Genomic DNA, 20,409 nt, shown 5'->3' on the forward strand with positions numbered 1-20,409 from the left:
TCTGCCATCTTCACATTTCACTGACAAAGAAAGAATCACAGCCCGTAAGTTTTACTTACCGTTCTTTCGCTTTATACTGTTCCATCCATGCTATATTTATTTTTTTTATCTTTGCAGTTTATATATATTTATCTTTGCATTTTATATGTATATATAATGTATATATCTATGCATTTATATATATTTTACTTTACTTTTGTATATGTATATATAAAACGCCCCGCTTCGCGGGGCGCTAGACTTGAACAACTCAAGATATGACATGTTAACTTTAAAACGCGATATCTCCGGAACGGCTACATAGATTTTCTTCATTTTTGGCATGATGAAAGATATTATAGTCAACTATAACATATCAAAATATGAAGCAATTCTATAAAGCGGTGCTCGAGATATTCATCGAAAACTCATCGAAAATTTTGTTTTCGATTTTAGCGCCACTTGCGGTCATTTTTTGAACTTGCGATGTTCCGAGCAGTTGTAGGGCTCGTTAATATCTTTCATTTGAGCCCGAGTTGATCAAAATCGGTCAAGCCGTTCTCGAGTTATGGCAGATTTTCGATGAAAAATTGTGGCGGCCATATTGGCTAAACGGCTTGACCGATTTTCGAAAATGAGGTATCGTTGGAAAGGTCTTGATGGCCCCTACAACATATCAAAATTTCAGACCTCTAGCTATAACAGGGGCTGAAATATAGCGAAAACAAAATTTGACAGTTATCCAAAATGGCGGACGGGAGGGTGGGGGGTCGGATTTGACTTCATAATCGTATGTCTTCCACCCGATATATGAACTTTGCCGTTGACCGCAAGTCTCTATCTGTTACCGTTCTCTTGTAATTTAGCGAAAGGTTCCGGCCGGCCGGACGGACGGCCGGACGGACGGACGGACGGCCGGCCGGAAAAATTTTTGGCGCCACCATTTTTTGGAATGTAGGGACCCTAATTCGTGCTTATCCCAAGTTTGAGCCCGATCTGACGACTTTGCATTTTTGAGTGTACACAGAAGCTGTGCTTCTTTGAAGAAAGAATCACAGCTAAAAATCAATTGAAGATATAAAATTGTGAATGGAAGCGATGAAATCGAAAGCAAAACTCATCCTCGAAAAAGGCTCGAGATCATTGAAAGGAACAGCAAAAAAATATTCAAATGCCACACTCAAGAAAGCAAAAGAGAAGAAAAACGAAACGAAGAATTAGATAATTCATGTGGAAAAGGGATTAGGAGTTGCATTTTGCTCGTCTTGCCATCTGCTTCGCGGGGTCATAAATAAAATAATTTTTTTTAGCACCTGGAAGATGGTCAGAAGTGTGTCGGGTCTCCTCTGGGTCACCTTCAGAGGATGATAGTACTATTGCGGAAAATTCCGCTACGCGCCAAAATATCCTGAACTCCTGAGTGGAAACTTTTAGCGTGGGGGTATGATACCACCCACACTTGAGGGTTTCTGGATTAAGAATCTGTGAGTCATCGAACGCGGGTGGGATTGATGGATTTTCCCATGATTTCATCTCCTTGTGAAATAGTTTTCCATTGTTGGATGAATTTCTTTTCTTTTCAATCCCTCAACGAATTTTTTATGTGCCTCACAGATAACGATAGAGTGCAGAGGAGACGCAAAAGACATTCTACAGAGAAAAGTGGATGAAAGAAAAAAAGTCCAAGAAGAGAGAAAGATTGAAATATATATATAGTGCTGTCCCGTTCCAACGCACTATACTCTGTACTCTCATTTTGGGGCAGCATTTTAACCCTCAAAAAAACATAATAAATGCAGTCATGAATGGCATCAATTGACGGACAATGGGATACTTTGGGATTCTGGGGAGTAGACTCCATTCTCAGGAGCGAAAATAAAATTCATTTAATTACGAAAAAATTACATTGTTTGGTAGTCTGGGCAGTGGTGGCAAAGTGAATCATGCGAGTAATAAAAGCAGACATGAGCGAATTTTCTACATTTCACACCATATTGACTACATGTAATCTATGTATACTTTCTTGACCATTTCTAGAAAAAAAAAGAAATTGTAATGAATTTTATCACATAACCGGGATGATGTGATTCAAGGTAATTTATTTCAAGGTTCTGTTTCCTTATCAGAAGTTAGCAATCTTAAGGCTTGATAACACAATCACAACAAAATGTTTTTTAAGGTTATTTTAGGAATTGATAAACAGACCATTGCTCTATTACAGTAGTATACAATGTCATCATCAATAAAAGACTCTGTAAAAAGTAGAAAGAAATGGTAGAGAGCTTCTTTACACATAATTTTGGTTTTTTTTTTAAGAACTCTCTTTACACTTTCATAAACATCATGTAGATCGAGAATATAACATTAGGCTTTGATTCTGAATTCCTATAATCTTGGAAAGTCTGAGTGATCTAGACTACATCTTCCTAGCCGAAAGGAAAATAGGTTTTGTACGTCAACTAAGATTCCTTCAATGCATCCTCTTTGTGGAGAACAGTACAGAGTGCTGGCATATATACTTCCTAATCAGGAGCGCCACTTAGATCACTTAGACTAGTAAAAGAAAAACTAGTAATATCCTTTACGTATTACGTTTACTACCTATTACTTCTCATATATTAACAAATCTAATTACCATTATTTATCAAAAAATATATATATGGACTTACAATTTTTTTTGTATTTAGTTCCCTGCATCAGACAAAACAGGTAGGTACTACTAACTATAATATAAAACAAAAGGTCATCAATAGTTTTGTCTACCTGCAAAGTGTAAAGAATGTAACCAACCATAAGTGATAGAGACAACTATATCAGTCTCTTGGCTGCACAATTTGATGGCCAAGAGCCAGAAGGAATTGCCTTGCTTCTCTCAGTGTATCTTCGTTCGTCAAAAGAGTCAAGACTCCGCGCGGACGAGAAGGCCAAGTTCTTTGAAGCAATTGCTTGAAAGGTGCTCACGCGTGAAGTGTACTCACGCACTATTGTACGCGAAGTGTTTCTACGTGCCTGTTCCACGAACCTCGTGCGGGGGCATCATTTTCTCGTGGACCAGAGTATATTGGGGGAATTATCCCTCCTATAAATTCAAACGACGCAATATCGCGGACGGTGTGTACTCCACTCCTGACGAGACCATCACTGACACTTTGAGACTTTCTGTTTTGAGACATTTTCACTGCATTCTGGGCCATTTTTCAAAGTGCTCGTACCGTGTTCTATCGCGGGTGGACCACTTCTGGTCGTGGGTGACGGTGTTTGGTGGAATATTACATAAATTGCCGTAAGAATTCTGCAGTGAGTGGTGTAGAAAAAATGGATAATGGAAGCGACGATCGCGTCTATGCTGCTGAGAGAATAATCCAGAAAAGGATTAGAAAGGTGAGTTAGTTAATGGTCAGGAAGTCCCTGTAATATCACAACTAATCCCATTGACACCTTTTGTGTACGTTGACGATGTGTAAATACGCATCTTAGCGGCATTTTGTGTGTTTTTTAGTCAAAATATTGGCCTTCGCGCGAATAAAAACGCAGCCATTGTTGAAATGGTGGGGTAGTTTTCCGTAGATTTCACATATATCCCAGACATTCTAGCTTGTATCCTTTATAAGTTTGTGCTCTTTGATGTTTGCTTGAACCATTTATTGTATTCTTGTACAATTCTCATCAAATAATATTGCAAAAACGTGCTTTTTTCAGGAGTTTTGCTTTCTACCATTGCAATTTGACATTGTTTGTGGTGACCCCTTGCGGATAATCCGTGAATGATTGTGTCCGGAAGCATTTCTCTCGCCGGGAAAGAATGTTGTGATAACAAAACTCTTTCAATGTCTTCTTTATTTCTAGGGAAAAGTGGAGTATCGTGTGAAATGGAAAGGATGGAGCCAACGGCACAATACATGGGAACCAGAGGAGAATATTCTTGATACACGCCTCATTGACATCTATGAGCAGTCTACACAGAAGGGTTCATCAACTCCAGGAAAGCGTGGCAAAAAGAAGGAGAGAGCACTGGAGCGTGACTTGGAGTCAGAGGATGAAGAGACCGATGCACAGACACTTGTAGATGAGCCCGTGGGGAATGACAAGGGGGATAAAGTCAAGGATAAGCACAAAGACAAATTACACAAAGATACAGGTAAGAAGGGTATTTCTACGGGTGTTCCAGGAGAGAGATTAACAGAAGTGACTTCGCCTGCAGTATCCAGTAGCACGGGTAAAGCAACGTTGGCGGATTTGGTGGATACAAATTCAAGTAGTAGTGAAGATCAGCCATTGCGAGAACCTTTGGCGGGTACAAAGCGCAAAGCGGAAGTCTTGTCGAAAGAATCAGGGAAGATTGGGGTAACCATTAAAACTTCCTCGGATGGACCACCAGCCAAAGTAGCCAATGTAAATACAGAGGCACCTGCCCTCAAGCCATTGACAGTCTCAGTGCCCAGCCGAACGGAGCCAAGTGCTCCCCTTTCACCGGAAACACCAGCATCACGACCTGAATCCAATACACCCCCAAATACAGAGGTGAAACCATTAGAACCAGAAGCACCTGCGGAGGAACCGATTCCCAAGAAAGCACCAGCAAAGGGTGTAGTGCGGGAGATAAGTGAAGATATAAAGAAACCAGAGAGCAAATTAATTGCTAATACCCAACCCAAGGCAAACAATAACAACACAATAAAGAAGGTGCATGAGATCCCACTTTCACCTAAGACAGCCTCCCCTAAACTTTGGCTCCCTAAATCTCGAGTTACAGATCAAGTTTTCATTACTGATGTCACAGTGAACTTGGAAACAGTAACCATTCGAGAATGTAAGACAGAGCGAGGATTTTTCCGGGAGAGAGATCTCAAGAGTGACGTGACAAACTAAAAGAAATGGAAGGAGTCTGAGGGGATCTAATCACCCAGTCGAGTGAATACCTATCTTTATTTTTTTCAAATAAAATTTTCTCGGTATGAGAAAATTAGAGCCTCGAGTTATCCAGTAAACGTACTGCACTATCTGATCCGTATTACTTTAAGAGTTTGACAAAGAACGAACGCATCAACATTGAATAGTCAATCAAAAAAGAATCTGTTAAAAGAAATTCAATGAATCCTTGGTCCTCAATAAATTCTTATCATGGTTGCGTATAGGATAAAAGGAGAGATCAACACACGAAATAAAATAGACTACAGGCGAAAATAGAAAGATAAAATTGTACTTCGGAGTGAATAAAACCAAAAACAAACACGAATATGAGGCAAAAAAAGATAAAAATATTTGCCTAAATACGGGGACCTATTTTTGTTAAACTGGATAATTTTCTTTCTTTCACCTTTCTTTTTCTATTTAATACAGAAAAAAAATTTTTAAGTACACAAAAAAAGAAAATGGTAACTTTAATAATTATATTGTTAAATTGTTGTTAGATGAGGCTAAAAAACACACACATACAAAAAAAGAAAATGAGAAACTTAAGTGGAAAAACCCAATTTTTGTATAATTTCATTTTCGTTTATATTTCCAAATGCATCATTTGTAAACTGGAACGAGAGACAGAGCGAGAAAATGCCTCAATTCTAGTGATATATGAATTTTAAAACTATATATTTTTGTGTAACAATGTTGTAAATAAATTCTGTGAAGAGATACTGTGACCACGGAGGATCAAGTGCAGAAGCGATAAGGATTGAAATCACAGGAAGTGGGGAATGAGTGGGAGCGGAAGAGCGAAAGAGCAAGATTTTTCAGTTGAATGGCATTGAGAGATGATTAATTTTGTGAGCGGAGATTTACATATTTTTTATTAACTTATGTTGTGAACAAGGAAGAGGATTTATAGGGAAATGCAGAAGAAAGTAAAAAAAAACACCTGATAAAAAAACAATCCTGAAATAAAAATAATAATAAACTAAAAAAAAATCTCACAGTGACGAGAAAGAAAGATTAATTAAAAAACACACACACAAGATTAAAATATTTAAGAGTTTATCAAACTAAAAATATATATATTGAAAAAAATATAAAAGTATATATTTATAGTTATCACTAAATAGATTATAGATGTTAAACATTTTTAGCTGGAAAAATCTTATTTATATTACCTGCGTGTATTTTTGTCCCTGTGTGGCGGTAAGCAAAAGGGGCACGTTATTGCAAATACTGTGTGACACCTTCTCTTTTTTTATAATCCATCATAGCCCAGTAAAAAAAAAATCTTTTTTCCTTCTAATCTGTTGAGATGAACTACGTAAAAACAATTAATGCATTTTAGATTTATTGAAGCTCTATTGAAAGTTATCACATGTATAAAAAAAAAATTTTGTTTGACATTTCATTGTCTTTTGATGTCAAAAAAATCTTTTATCCTTGAATTTCTTTTTATACGTGATAACTTTCAAAATGTGAAGAAAAAAATGAAAATTATGTCAGAAAATATCTCAATATATCAAAATTTTTATACCAAACACAATTTTATTTTGAAGTAAAATATCAGTGTGACAAATCTCTTTAATTTTTTGTAACAAATACAAGGGATTTGAATAGTGACACATTATACTTCAAAATTATTGTGAAATAATCGCAAATTATTCTCCTAATATTAGAAACATGAGAAAAATTCTAACTTAGCCCCTCACAGAAAACGAATGTTAACCTAGCTCATTGAAGTAAACCCTTTTTCCATCTTGCAGACTTTCCCATGTAGAAGCAAACAGCAACAAATATGTAATGTTTGTAATCTATACATACAAGATACTACTATATATTTCATATTATGACAAAAAATGGAAGGATAGAAAATAACTATGAAGAGAAAAAAAACTTAGGGACATACTGTAGCAAAATCAACAAAATATTCTTATGATTATAAACTTGATTATCTGTAAAAAAAATGTTTTGTGTAGATTTTTTTTAATAGAAATCTTTCGCTTTAAAAAATACGAAAAAGCTATGGTTTGTCTTGAAAATTTTGTTTTGAAAAAATTGAAAGTAAAAATATTCCAAAGCTTTCGACGAAGAAATGTCAATCATTCCTATTACAAAAAATTATACGACATCTATGTAATTAGTACTGAATTAATATTGGATATCAGTTTATATTCAAGGCATGGCAAAATGTTATGTTTTGAATCAAAATTTCGAGAGAGAGAGAGAGAGAGAAACAGTAACGTTAATGAATGACAAAACTAAATTTTCAGGAGAAGCTATTCTTTTTCTTTTGTAAAATATAAACATTCTTTTGCAAAAAGCATTATTGAAAAATAAATTGTATCAAGTATTGAATGATGATAAACTTGTATAAAAAACTACCTACTTAAAAATCAGATTAACAAAAAAAAACTATTTATAAATAAAAACTATCCTAATGGTGAGAAAAAACCCTTTAGAAAAAATCCTGTAGGCTTGCTGCGTAAATTCTCTTGCTCGTTTTTCACTTGCATTTTATTCTTATTTATGAAAAATGATGAAAATTATTAATAAAGAAGATACCTTAATGTATTATTAAACTTAATATATTCTATATTTTATTGATAATGATTAATATATTTTTGAAAAGAAAAAATGCACATTTTAGAAAGTATTATTATTATTTTTTTAATTTTAGGAGAAAACTGCACCAAATTTGAATCAAAAATTCTATTTTTTTTTTAAATTAACAACTTGATTTTTTTTCTGTTTGTATACTCTCCTTAACACAGGGTAAAGAAGGAAATTCTTTTTAAACAAAATTATGTTTTTTTTATTAATTAAATTAAATTATTTGTGTGTGTCTTTTTTTGTGTGTGCGCATAATTTTTAAGGAATAATTTTATCCTTCCTTTAGATTTTAAAAATTCTGTAACATCACAGACTCTATATTTTAAATATTTGTCTATTCATTATGATTTATTTTTTAATTTTATTGTCATTATTGATTTTTGAAATGTTTAATCAATAATTTTTTAACATTATAATAATTTTTATTTATTAATCAGTCACTGAAAGTCAATAAAAAATTATTTATTGGTACCAAAAAAAAGAGAAAAAAGGTGTAAAATTTTGGTTGATTTTTTATTTCTTATTTATAAGAAAAAAGGCAGTGTTTGTAAAAAAAAATGATTTTTTTCCTTTGATGAAAAGTGAAAAAAAACCGAATATTCTCCTCCCAGTTAACTGACCCTCTTGAAAAGTTAAGACACCGATGAAAAAAAAATGCAATTACTATTTGCAAAGAAAAGCATAAACTTTAATCGCTTAATAATTCTGTAAATATTTGTATCAATCATAGAGGAGGTACAAAAAAACCAATAAAATACTTAAAAAATAATTCCATGTCTTTTGATCTCTTTGCTGTGTTTTTTTTTGTGTGGCTCCATCTTGATGGCAAATGAAATGAATTCGACACAGGTAAGTGGGTAATTCCGAGGGGCAAAGCATCCGGATAATGTTTGTACATTATGTAATACTAATCTCTTATTTTTAATTTAATCTTTATTATTTTATTCAAATTAAATTTGCATTAAATCTCCATCTCCGTGAACGGAAAACTAAAATTAGAATTAAAAAATGGAAAAAAAGTAAAAAAAGCTTTTTTTTTCATTGATCATATGTCGTCATTATCTGATGGAGCCTCGATGCAAGATTAATTTGAACAAAATATGAAAAGAAAACTTCTTCGATGATTTTTGACAACGTATTTTTTATGCTTATTGTAGAAGTAAAAAAACTCAATTTTCATGTAAAAGTTTACAACGTTTAAACGTTTTGACGTTTTTATTACAATTTCTTTTATCTGTCATTCTTTCAAAGAAAAGAATAGCCCAGCTTTTGTGTCCATTCTCAAATACAAGATCGTACGTTTCTTATTTCTGTCTGCAAGATTACACGTATTCCGATTTCCCTCAAATAAGGAGTTTTCAGAGAAACAGAACTTTAAGAAATTTAATCATTTTAAGTCAGAGCAATTTTCTTTAAGTAATAATTATTACTTATTCTCTAAAAACTATTAAACTCAAATTTTTTTTGGGGCCAAAGGAATTATCATTCCTTGAAAGTTTTATTAAAACTAATGAATTAATCGTTTTTAAAGGTCGATAGAAACAAAGTTCCAAAAATCTATCAATTTTGTATAAATTTTCACCTAAAGACGTACCCCTTTGATGGGAATTTAGGAAGAAGCAGAGAGGTTGAGGAACGCTTGAATTTCTGACCTCCGCGATTTCCAAGGTTGCGGTAGGTCATCGACGTTTGCTGGTGTCCAAAGAAAAAACTCCTCGTAATCTATTGAACAATTTTATTTCACAAAAAAGACGAGATGTATTCTACAAAATTACCTGTTGCTGGATCACACCACCGCGCGTCTTACACTTTGCACTTCCTCCTATTCTTCTGGACTCGCTCAATCTCCTTCCGGATATCCACGCGATTTTTCATCTTTTCATCCACGAGCGGTGTAACGGCATCACTGAATTGCTTGAAGGAGATATTCCATCGTGATGACGATGCCTCTTGGGAGAGCCTTCCAGGGGATGAGGTATTCCCATTGGGATCACCCTCATCATCGGGCATTGTCATCTGCGTGAAGCTATTGAGACTCGTGCCGGATGTCTTTGTGGAGTGTGTCGGACGCTGCTGATGCCCCTGGTCAATGAGTTGCTCATACGCACGCCTAAGATTGTCATTCGTATACTCCAGAATCTCCAGTAGAGACGTCCAGAGTATGAGGAAGTTTGTCTGTGGCATATTCGGTACAATTCTCCCTTCGGGCGACAGATCCCACGATTGATCCACGACAAAATGCCGCAAGCTACTGAGGCTGCGCGTCTCACCCAGTGATGAGGGCATTGAGATTTGCGGATCCACCCTTGCTGCTGCCCCATCATCATTCTGTGACGATAGATGCGAGAAATCATCGCAATTGCTCTCCTTATCTCGCAGCCCCAAATCACTGATATCCGATACAGTATCAATGGACTTGCATCCATCTGCCGTGGGTAAATCCACATAGAATACAGACGTCCGAACCCCACTCCCGGAATTGAGGCTCAAATTTGGCGTAACACTCGCGGATTTGTCTGTAGGTGGTAGGAGCAAATCCATGGGGTGGGTGTGAAGATCGAATGCTGTATCTGTGAGGGGGAATGCATCGTCCGTTGTGACCTCACTGAAGAAATACTCCGCCTCGGCTGCCACCTCAGCTAAGCCATCCTTTGTGCGTCCACTGGAGACTGTCTGGTGTCCCATTTCAATTTCTGCCTTTGGCAGTAACGGTGGCAGGTGTAGAATGTAGAGTAGTCGCAACTTCTCCACTGTCCTGCCACAGCAAACAACTCCCAGACCCTGGATGACCTGCTCAAAGTCCAGGTAGCCAAGGGATCTCCTATCCAGCAGCTGGAAAATTTCCATTGAAAAAAAAATTACTTTTTACCTTCAGAATTTATTTTATTTTCCAAGTTCCTCCTCACCTGGAAGAGCTTTTCCGCCAAGTCTACACCTTGGCACTCCCTCCAGACACTCAGCTCCGTGAAGAGTGTCTTGAAAATCTCCAAATCGACATTGTAAACCTCCAGTCGCGGTTCCCGGACATCCATTCCCCTCCTTGTGAAGGGATCCTTCGGGGAATCATCATCAAAGAGTGTTTCAATGGGCGTTACAGGCTCCCCCTGGAATGTTGGTGGTTTCGCTGCACTCTTTCGACTATTCCTCAGCTTCTCCTCCCGTATAAATGACAGCAAGAGACGCAATTCATCCTGAGAGAAGTTACTGCAAATACCAACAGTGGTGGTCAGGAAAATAGCCACCAATCATCAAAAATAACCCAAAAAAATAAAAAAAATAAAAATTCTATTAAAATTGTTAATGCTTTATTAATGATTTCAATGCATTTTGTGGTTTACAGACAAAAAAGAAAAGAGAAGAATTACTGGAAGAGAACTGAAAATGTTCTCTTGATGTTAATTAAAAAGGCTAGTGGGGGTGGCGCAAGCTAATACATGGGGGCGAGGGTATTGGGTGGAAGTTAGAAATCGCCCTGAGATCGAATATCGTCAATCTTGAGAATCATCTTGACAAGCTGCGTGGCCAGGACAATTTGCTGCTTCTTCGAGTGCAGTGACTCCACAACGTTGTGCTGCTTCATGTCACAATTCCCGGACAACATGCAATCCACACCGAGGGTACTGCTACTCTCGGCCAATTGACGGGATTTCAATTCCGTGAGCGTATCAATTGGTGCAAGGCCACTATTCTCCGCCAATGCCAGTGGAATGCTCTCGAGGGCAACACTGAAACCACGGAAGGCATACTGCTCCAGCGTGGACAGTTGATCCGCTTCCTTGGCCACAGCCACAGCACAACTAATCTCTGCTGCTCCACCACCATACACAACACGTGAATCCTTAATGAGGGATCTTACAACGCATAGGGCATCGTGAAGGGAACGTTTAGCCTCCGCTATGACCATCTGATTGCCACCACGAATAAGAATTGTGACTGCCTTGGAGTTTTTGCATTCCTCAATTACCAACATCTTCTCCTTGCTCGTGCCAAAGGAGATCTCCCGCACGAGTCCTGCTGTGCCCAATTTATCTGTGGACAACTCCTCAAAACGTGGAACAATCCTGCCACCAGTTGCAATGGCAATTAGCTCAATTTCCGGGCCACCAACCCAACGAACAGCCGGAAGTTCCTTCTGTAGCAGCAAATGATTGGCTTCATCGTCAAAGCCCCACTGACAGATGGCCAATGTTGCACCGGCTGCCTTCACCTGATCCACCATCTGCGTAAACTTCTCCTGTTCATACTGTCGCAAAGCCTTGTAGTCATCAGCCGACTTGACGTCCAACTTGTGCGTTGTCTTGGGCTTTGGTGGTTCAAAGGGGCACGTGAGGATGGCGAGTTTCACATCCTTCAGCGTCTTCGGCATTTGCGGATGACTCATGGACTTATCTATGACCACACCCTTCACTAGTGTCGTGTCCTCCATACGTCCACCCACCTTCCCCTCAATCTTGATCAATTCAAAATTCACATCTTTCTTCTCCAGATCCGCCACCGATAGCACTGCATTCACAGCAATCTCTGCCATTTGTTTGTGGCATTTATTGATGATTTTACTGCCCAGTGTCGTCATGGCCACCTTCACGAGGGGCTCGATGTTCTCACGTGTCACCGGAAAGGGTTCCGCAATACTCTCCAGGTGCTTCACAGCACACTGAGCAGCCAATTCAAAACCATCAGCAATCCGGATGGGATGAATACCTCTGTCCAGCAGGGATTCCGCTTGCTCAAGAAGTGCTCCCGCAAGGACAACCACACCCGTTGTCCCATCACCAATCTCATCATCCTGCGACTGACTCAGCTGCACCATTAGTTTCCCAATCTCGTGCTCAACATCCATCAACTTCAAAATTGTCGCCCCATCATTGGTCACCGTAACCTCCCCATCTCCACTCACGAGCATCTTATCGAGTCCCTTGGGGCCCAACGACGTCCTTATAGTGGCCGCAATCTGCCTCCCAGCCATAATGTGACTCTTTATGGCATCTGTCCCCGTGAGGCGCTTCTGCCTCTCTTGATCGCGCAAAATGATGAATGGACGCCCAAATTCATCAAATGCAAGTGCTCCCGGCATTCCCACCATTTTCACGGACAATAATCAATTGATTTTCACGACGGATGGCCTGAATTTTCACTGGATTTAAACAGATGTTTTTCCACACAACACACAAGATTTTCGGCCGATCAAAGAAACGTCAAAGAGAAACTTTTCGAGAACAATCCGCCGGAAGAGGGTTTAAATTTCATGAAATTTTGACGCCTTATGAAATTTTAATGGGAGTTTTTCTTATTTTTGCACAAAAAAAATTCAACATAAAATGAACATTTCATCAAAAGAAAATCATAAATTTTCATAAATTTGCTTCAAAGTTTGCAATCAAACAGAAATTTCCTTTATCTAGTGCGAGAAATTAATGGAAATTTTGAAGAAAGGAATCTCGATAAAATTCCACGAAAAATATCATCAGCGCCCTCTGTAGGAAAGTCTCAGAGTCGTGATTTCTCAAAAGTAACCGAAATTACAGTAGGGGAAGATGGGGTAATTTGACTATTCATTTAGGAGTTCAGGAAAATGGAAAATTCAATCATTTCTCAAGAAAATAGAGAAAAGTGTTATATGGAAAAGTTGTTCGTTGATAAATTTCCTACAAAATAGTGCTAAAAATTCTTTTTTAGAAGTATTATGTGTGTGTGATATAGGCTAAAATCCGAAAAAAGTGGTCAAATTACCTCATCTTCCCCAATTTTCATTAAATTCTTGCAATAACTTACGTTTTTCCTCTCAATTGGCGTATAATGCTAGTCTCGGTGTCCACTTCGAATTGATGAACAATTTTCCGGCGATGTTTGTTCCTTAGCTCTTCAATCTTTTGAGCAGTGATGCTATCCTCGTATGTCTTGTAGGCACTCTCAATCACCGTATGGATTTTTTGAGTCTAAAAAGTTTTTTAAGAAAACAATTTTATATTACTTTATAGAGAAGAAAAAAAAACAAATGAAAAGAATATTTAAAAAAAAAAATTAATGAGCTTCGAACCGTCTTCAGTCAGAGTCAAAGAGATGACATTAGAAACTCTCGGCTACAAAACTTATATCACTAATTTAGAGAAGCTTTAAAGTAAATTAATTTCAATTAGAAAATTCGCAGGAATTGTATCGTTATCAATGGGGAAAAATAACTTCGTGAAACGAAGTGTGAATCAAAATCGAATTATTTTTTAATCCACAAAAATGAATCATTTCATGGCCCACTTTTTTATCAAACTTTTGCTTTATTCACAAAAATAGAATTTAATGGATAAGCATAGGATGAAATAAGAGGTTTTTATAAATTCTGGTTATAAAATGAAGCAAATTTTTGTAAAAATGGTAAAAAAAATAACTGAAAAAGTAATTAAAGAAATGTGAAGACTGCGTGTGGAGGTTTCTGGGGGTACTTACAGCAATCAATCAATAAAAAAATAAATTGAGGAGCTTACTTTGTGCCTTTCGTAGTTCTTTGTATATGTTGGATATTCCGGATTGTAAATTCCACTGAGGAATATCGAAAGGATCTGCATGGCCTCCCCATCGTCATGACACGAGAGCATCCCCTCTTCATTCCACTCCAATACTTTCAGGGCAATCTGGCCGGGAAACAATAATAATTTCTCATTTAAAAATCTTTTTAAAAGGAATTCTTAGACAAATTTTGTTACCATAAAAATAACTCGAGCACCATCGTAGAAGAAGCAGTCGATGACGTGTAGAGCACTCTCGTAGGGCATCACAGACAGGAAGATGGTGAGAAACCAGGAGAGGGAAATCATCTTAATCATCCCAAGTTGATCGAGACGCTCATATAGATTCGGAAGGAATTCCGATATAAGCTCATTGAGGACACCCTGGTCAATTTGAGCACCCACAACTTTGTCATTGTAGTAGTCAGGTAGGAGGGTCTCACAGAGTCGCGCAAGGAGCCAAAAGGCATTTTCTTCGTCGCAAAATACGAGAAAGACTGACGAAACAATATTCATTGCCTGGCAGTAGCCAATTTGAGGATTACGGAAGGCATATGCCTGCAGGACACGACGTAGGGCATCGATACCCTCTTCGGTGTGGAAAGCCGGATGCTCCGGGAGGGATCTGTGGAGATCCCTCTCAATCTCATCATGAGCAGGGGTGTACTTGACCATGGACTTCTCCACGAGGTCCTCGTACAGTCCGGGATTCATGTCCCGATCGTGAATTGCACCCGAAAACGTCAACCACACTTCCTCGCGCAAACGATCCGGTATGCCCTGAAGGACCAAATTGGCCACTTCCCAGGTCCTAAACATGGAAATTCCACGGCCAAATTCACGAAAGTGCTCCTCCCATTTGGCCATTTTCTGCATTTGCTTCGCCGCCATTTCCGCATCATCCTCCTCTTGGCGCAAATTTATCAAGGCCTGAACTTTTGTCCATCCTTTATCGTACTTTGGACGTTCCTTGTGCTTTGGCCTGCCCAAAAAAATATGTTACGATTAATTTCTTATTAAGATTTTTCTTTCATTTCATTTGATCTTACTCTTCTTGCTTTGAGAGAAATTCTGAAATTTTATTCAGTAAAAATTCCCGATCACTTATTTGGGAGAATTGGAGTGCTGAGGCGTCTTTTGTGGAGATTACAATTTGATTCTCGAACCTTGACAAGCTGTCGTCTTTCTTCTCAGCACTCTGGAGTTGGAAAAAAAAGAATCATTTAAATGGGAAAAGGGATAAAATTGGGGCCATGTTATTAGAGTAACTTCAAAAATTCGTGTCGTTTTAGTAAGTAAGGGTCATATCCTTCCTCACCCGTATATTCTTCATGCAAATAACAATGCTGACGAGTCTTTTGACGTCACTTCTGAAGCAGAGAAAGTTCTGCGACAAATAGATACACCCCGAGACGTATTTCTTATTGTAGGGTGTCCACAAATTAGCCTTGATCGTGCCATCGAGGATCTCCGTTAGGGGCAATCGGAAGAACATCCTGTACTCATCGCTGTGCTGCCTAGCGGTGAGATCACGGAGCAAAAAGGATTTCTTCGAGACATTCTTGCTTGTCTTTCGCGACAGAACGGGGTCGTGATCAAAGCTGGGGCTATCTGGATCCTGAATCATCTTCTGCATGGCCATCTTGCTGAGTTGCTCAAGCAAATTGTACGTCTCACTGGGTGAGAAGAGTAGCCCGAAAGTGTATTCGGAATTATTTTGCGTGCGAATGTAAATGGAATTGGCCGTTCGGGAAATATCGATCATTTCTGTGTAGCTCAGCACCAATTTGGTCTCCTTCCCAAAGATGTATGAGTAGAAGCAGAGGTGATTCAGAGATAGATAAATATGACCTTGACGCGGGAGGCGATTTTTGCTGTAGCTGCAATGTATAGAGAAGAAGACAAAGTGATTAGCTGCATGGATTTGAGGAGTGAAAGGGGAGGAAACAAATTTTATAATCTTACTTGCACGAATAGTAGTTAACGAGCCTCTCCTCTTCGGGCATATTGAATCTCTCGCGGAATTTCGAGGCGACAACTTGAAAACTACTGGGATCGCTGACCTCTTCCTCAATTGATGTGGAATTGTGGGCTACAAGCGATTGAACTTTGCATATTGTAAAATTTGTAATCTCCTCATCAGTCTCCATCTCATTGAGCACCTTAAAGAGATTATTTACCAACCAATTCCAATCCCTCTTTATGTCTTCCTCCGTCAGAGCGCTGGCAATCTCTGTAAATTAGATCAAAAGAAAATCCAACTATACTCTTCTTATCAGCTCTTTCTTTGTCTCTAAACTGCCTTTTGCTCGTTTCGCTCAGACGCACAAAATAGTCGCAGTTTGAGTCACATTTCAAAGGTCCCCCAAAGGGAGATTCCAAGGGATGATCTCTAGCTTGACCATTACTCACCGTAGTAGACCTCTGAGGAGGGTGTCTGATGGAGGATCCGGAAGGGAGCTGGTCTTGTGTCGAAAACACTGTCGAGCGTACCGACCAGAAGCGAGGACAGCCCCCGCGATTGACCATGGCCCCGTCTCCGTTGCATGACAAAGTACTTCGATGTGATCTCGGTTGGCTCATTGACCCTAAAATAGTGCATTTTATCATTTATTTCGCAATACTTTCCGTGAAATTGGGCATTTTTCAGTCGGTGACATTTTCAAAACAAACCCTCCCGGAGGGGACCACTTTCTTTAGCCCCCATTTTCCCACCCAAATCCTCATTGTTGATGTCAACTTACCAAAGAGCCAGCGGCAGGAGGGATTCCTTTGGCCGGATCCACATTTTCCACTTTACTGTTGCATTAATTACGCCCTAAAATTTTGATCAAAAATCGCACAAAAAAGCACAGAGAAGATGCAAAATTTCTTCTTGCAATAAAGTCCCGACGAAAGCAGAGATGTCTCGCGGAATTTTTCTTAAGCTGCCTCAGCACGATTCTCTCTGACAAGAACGCCATCTACTTTTCTGCGAAACAAAAATAAAGCTAAAAATTATAGTTTTCCTACATTTCCAAGAGTTTTCCATCAAGAATATCCGGGGAAACATTCAGGAAAATGGCTAAGAAGCCAGAGGAGATGGATTACCTCGCGCTCTATGAGTAAGTTTCTTTTTAGCATGAGAAAATAATATTTTTAATAAACATAACCTCTCTTTTAGGCTTCTAATGGATAAAAATATTGAGCATCAAACTTTTGAGGTAATTTGCTCAACAATACAGAAGAAATTCTCTAAAGGAGACTTCCTGACTGGTAAGAAATTGTATACAGGAACGAGAGAGATAAAAACTAACAGAAAGTTTCATTTACTTTTAGTGGGAACTCTCCTGACAATTCTCATCCGGCAGGGAGATCTCGCTGGGATCATTCAAAGGCTCAGTGGCTACTACTTGTTGCTGGATCTCTTCAAGGGTGATGGTCAGAATGAAAGTCCCTTCCTGGGCTTCCTTCTGGCGCAGTATGAGTCAAAGGACACAGCCCTGACAAAGCTTAATGTGATTGAGAGGAACTTCCTGGGGCAGCTTCTCACATCTGGAACCAAGGAGTTGAGTAAGCAGACTCCCCAGCAAATAATCCAGGGAGATCACTTTCCTGTCACACAAGATGTCTCGCATGCGCGTCATCAAGTGCACGAGAAGGAGAAAGAACTGCCGGTTGCGGTAAAGGCGAGCTTACCAAATATTCTTTCTGCTCCAGCTGCAGCGAATCCAGAGAGTGACACTTCTGTGCGGGATCTCCTGGAGAGTTTTCTGAAGCCTGATACCCCGCTGAAAAATGGCATAGCGCCGAAATTTATGACATTGGCACCTCCACTGCTGCCGTGCGATGATGAATTAGTTTGGTTCGATGCAACAAATCCCGCCTGGCATCGTCCAATCTACGACATCACCATGTGCTCCTCGACAAATCTCTGCTGGGAAGTCAAGCGTCTCCTTGCACAGGCCTACAAGCAGGCACTAACCATTCCGGATCAGCAGAGATTGTCCAGCGCCCTCGAAAGGGATCCCAACATTGTCTACCATATTGGCCTGACGCCGGCTCAGCTGCCAAATCTTGTGGAATTCAATCCAATGGTGGCCATTGAGATTCTCCTGAAGCTCATGAACTCCACACAAATCACAGAGTACTTCAGTGTCCTCGTCAACATGGAACTCTCCCTGCATTCAATGGAGGTTGTCAATCGTCTGACAAATTCCGTGGATCTCCCTTCGGAATTTGTTCATCTCTACATCAGCAATTGCATCTCGACGTGCGAAACCATCAAAGACAAGTACATGCAGAGTCGCCTTGTTCGCCTGGTGTGTGTTTTCCTCCAGAGTCTCATCCGCAATAAGATAATCAACGTGAAGGAGCTCTCGTTGGAAGTTGAGGCATTTTGTGTGGAATTCGGACGAATCCGTGAAGCAGCCGGGCTCTTCAGGCTTCTCAAACAAATGGAGATCTGCGATACTCAAGCCTTGCGTTCCTCCCCACCCCATCCGTCCTCACCCAAGGAATAACAAAACCCCTACTGAGTCACAAAAGACTTTCATTCATTTCTTAAATGGAATTATTTACACTCGAAATGCACGCGGATTTTCTCTTTCCGGAAATGTTGTGGATGATGCGCCTCCTGGGAATTTACAGCTCAGTCTTATGTGAGTGTCTCCCCCTTCGTCACACAAGCTTCCAAGTAGTCAATCCTTCGCTCCAAGATGGTCAACTTCTCATTCAGCACCGCCAGCCGAGAGCGACAGGACATGTCTGGGAGAGCAAAGACAAACATCAGCCGGAAATCGCGGAAGCAGGAAAAAAGGTAAAAAATCTTACCGAAAGAATTCAAAAAGTCTGTTATTCTCTTAATGCTGGCCGTAATGACCTCAATGTACTCCCGATTGGCCCAATCTTGGTGAATTTGGCGCTGATTGTGAGACATTTTACTGCGAAATTCACAAAACAATTAATAAATTTTATTCAATAAATATTTTTACGATGAGACTGTCAATCTGGTGGCGCCACCATGCGGAGGTTTTGCATTAAACGGAAAAATTGAATTTTTTAAATGGCGGTTATTTCGTTATAGGGGAGTAAAGGGCAAGATTGGTCAACTTCCCAATGGGAATTCTCGGCATGTTTTATGGGTCTATTCACGTTTCTCATTCACTATGCCTCAGATAGTTGCAAAGAAAAGTCAGTTAATAATAAGTGAAAGAAAATTACAGAAAAAAAAGAGAATCCCTCTACATAAAAATCCGCATGATCACCGAATTCAGACGTTCGACGATTTCCAAACAAAGACATAATTGACCACTCTGAGGAAGACGCACAGAAGCGTCGAAAGCTTTGGCCCCCTAAAATTGAAAGGATGCGTTTGGGTTGACCTACCGTCCCTTGGCTGACGCAGTCGGAAGGAATTATCCTACAACACCAAAAATATTAAAATCCCGTCAGATTCCACTTGAGTGTCTGTGTATGTGAGTGTGTGTGTGTGATGTGTGTGTCTGTGTATGATGTGAGTGTGTGTGTATGAATGTGTATCTTGTGTGTGAATGAATGTGTATCTTATGTGTAAATGAATGCGTGTCTGTTGTATGTGTGTTTGTGTGTATTGTATGTGTGTTTGTGTGTATTGCATGTGTGTTTGTGTGTGTGTCTGTTGTGTATGTGTGTTGAATGAATAAAAAAAAAAATTTTTCCTTATCGTTCAATTGGTCTCAATTCCGGGCAGTTGGGAGGATTGAACTCCTTCGGAACCACATCAATGTTGTTCTCTTGGTACCACTCTAGATTAGCTTTGCTGTAGTGGCATGATGCCAGGTCTGGCCAGAAGAACACATAATGGCCATCATGGATGTGGCGACGATAAAAGGGAAGAAGTCTCTTTTCCAGGCACTCCTTTCGATATCGCTCTGCAGTCATTGTTTCAGTGGTTACATAGGTGTCACTTGTTTCTCCACACGAACATATTGCCTCCCAGACTATATACTTTTTTGCAAATATTAAGACTTGCCGGAATCGAAATTTATCAGGTACATCTTTGGGATCTACGGCTGAATACCAATTTTGTCCTGGCATTTCTGAAAAATCCGCTTTGACGTATGTTTCGTCGTCCATGACGCAGCATCATCCTCTGAAGAAGACAGACAAACTGGTAGCTCGTTCTATGGCCTTCAAGGTATCCTTCTCGGACCTTTTCGGAGCTTTTTGGGCTCTGAATGACCGATGGCCATTGCGCTGTCTTATTCGGTGAATTTTCGACTTTGAGCAGCCAGTCAGTACTGCGACATCCCTTTCCGAGAAGCCCGGATTTCCCTTCGGTGCACTGGGGTCCCAAAAGCGCAAAATTTCCTTATCTTCTTCACTGTACTGTCTTATGCAGTACATTTTTATCCCTCCTCAACTTCTGCAGCACACGCGTGACAGTTGC

General features: G+C 39.3%; 5 protein-coding genes across 6 annotated transcripts; 2 read left to right on the plus strand and 3 right to left on the minus strand.

The window, feature by feature from the left end:
- Positions 1-2,772: 2,772 nt before the first annotated feature.
- Positions 2,773-8,269, plus strand: LOC129793946 (polycomb group protein Pc). 2 transcript variants are annotated; one of them, XM_055834487.1, is made up of 3 exons: positions 2,854-3,360; positions 3,826-4,117; positions 4,181-8,269. In XM_055834487.1, the coding sequence occupies exons 1-3, from the start codon at positions 3,295-3,297 to the stop codon at positions 4,846-4,848; spliced, it is 1,026 nt and encodes a 341-aa protein (XP_055690462.1). In that variant the 5' UTR covers positions 2,854-3,294; the 3' UTR covers positions 4,849-8,269. The 2 variants fall into 2 exon arrangements, with proteins under 2 accessions (XP_055690461.1, XP_055690462.1); XM_055834486.1 differs by having other exon boundaries at positions 2,773-3,360; positions 3,826-8,269.
- A 949-nt stretch (positions 8,270-9,218) lies between these two features.
- Positions 9,219-16,966, minus strand: LOC129793941 (TBC1 domain family member 9). The gene is made up of 10 exons (XM_055834477.1): positions 16,745-16,966; positions 16,413-16,588; positions 15,966-16,233; positions 15,319-15,880; positions 15,050-15,198; positions 14,199-14,982; positions 13,980-14,126; positions 13,273-13,436; positions 10,407-10,704; positions 9,219-10,332 (listed from the first exon to the last, which is right to left on the minus strand). Exons 1-10 carry the CDS (start codon positions 16,786-16,788, stop codon positions 9,304-9,306), a joined length of 3,621 nt encoding a protein of 1,206 aa, XP_055690452.1. The 5' UTR covers positions 16,789-16,966; the 3' UTR covers positions 9,219-9,303.
- LOC129793943 (T-complex protein 1 subunit epsilon) lies at positions 10,784-13,016 on the minus strand. Its single transcript, XM_055834478.1, has one exon. The coding sequence runs from the start codon at positions 12,581-12,583 to the stop codon at positions 10,961-10,963; it is 1,623 nt and encodes a 540-aa protein (XP_055690453.1). The 5' UTR covers positions 12,584-13,016; the 3' UTR covers positions 10,784-10,960.
- LOC129793944 (CCR4-NOT transcription complex subunit 11) lies at positions 16,944-18,526 on the plus strand. The gene is made up of 3 exons (XM_055834479.1): positions 16,944-17,104; positions 17,164-17,255; positions 17,319-18,526. The coding sequence occupies exons 1-3, from the start codon at positions 17,061-17,063 to the stop codon at positions 18,500-18,502; spliced, it is 1,320 nt and encodes a 439-aa protein (XP_055690454.1). The 5' UTR covers positions 16,944-17,060; the 3' UTR covers positions 18,503-18,526.
- LOC129793947 (probable protein BRICK1-B) lies at positions 18,512-18,979 on the minus strand. The gene is made up of 2 exons (XM_055834488.1): positions 18,813-18,979; positions 18,512-18,746 (listed from the first exon to the last, which is right to left on the minus strand). Exons 1-2 carry the CDS (start codon positions 18,916-18,918, stop codon positions 18,637-18,639), a joined length of 216 nt encoding a protein of 71 aa, XP_055690463.1. The 5' UTR covers positions 18,919-18,979; the 3' UTR covers positions 18,512-18,636.
- Positions 18,980-20,409: the final 1,430 nt, after the last annotated feature.

This window comes from Lutzomyia longipalpis, chromosome 3 (genome assembly GCF_024334085.1).
Source record: "Lutzomyia longipalpis isolate SR_M1_2022 chromosome 3, ASM2433408v1".
In the NCBI taxonomy this organism is placed as follows: domain Eukaryota; kingdom Metazoa; phylum Arthropoda; class Insecta; order Diptera; family Psychodidae; genus Lutzomyia; species Lutzomyia longipalpis.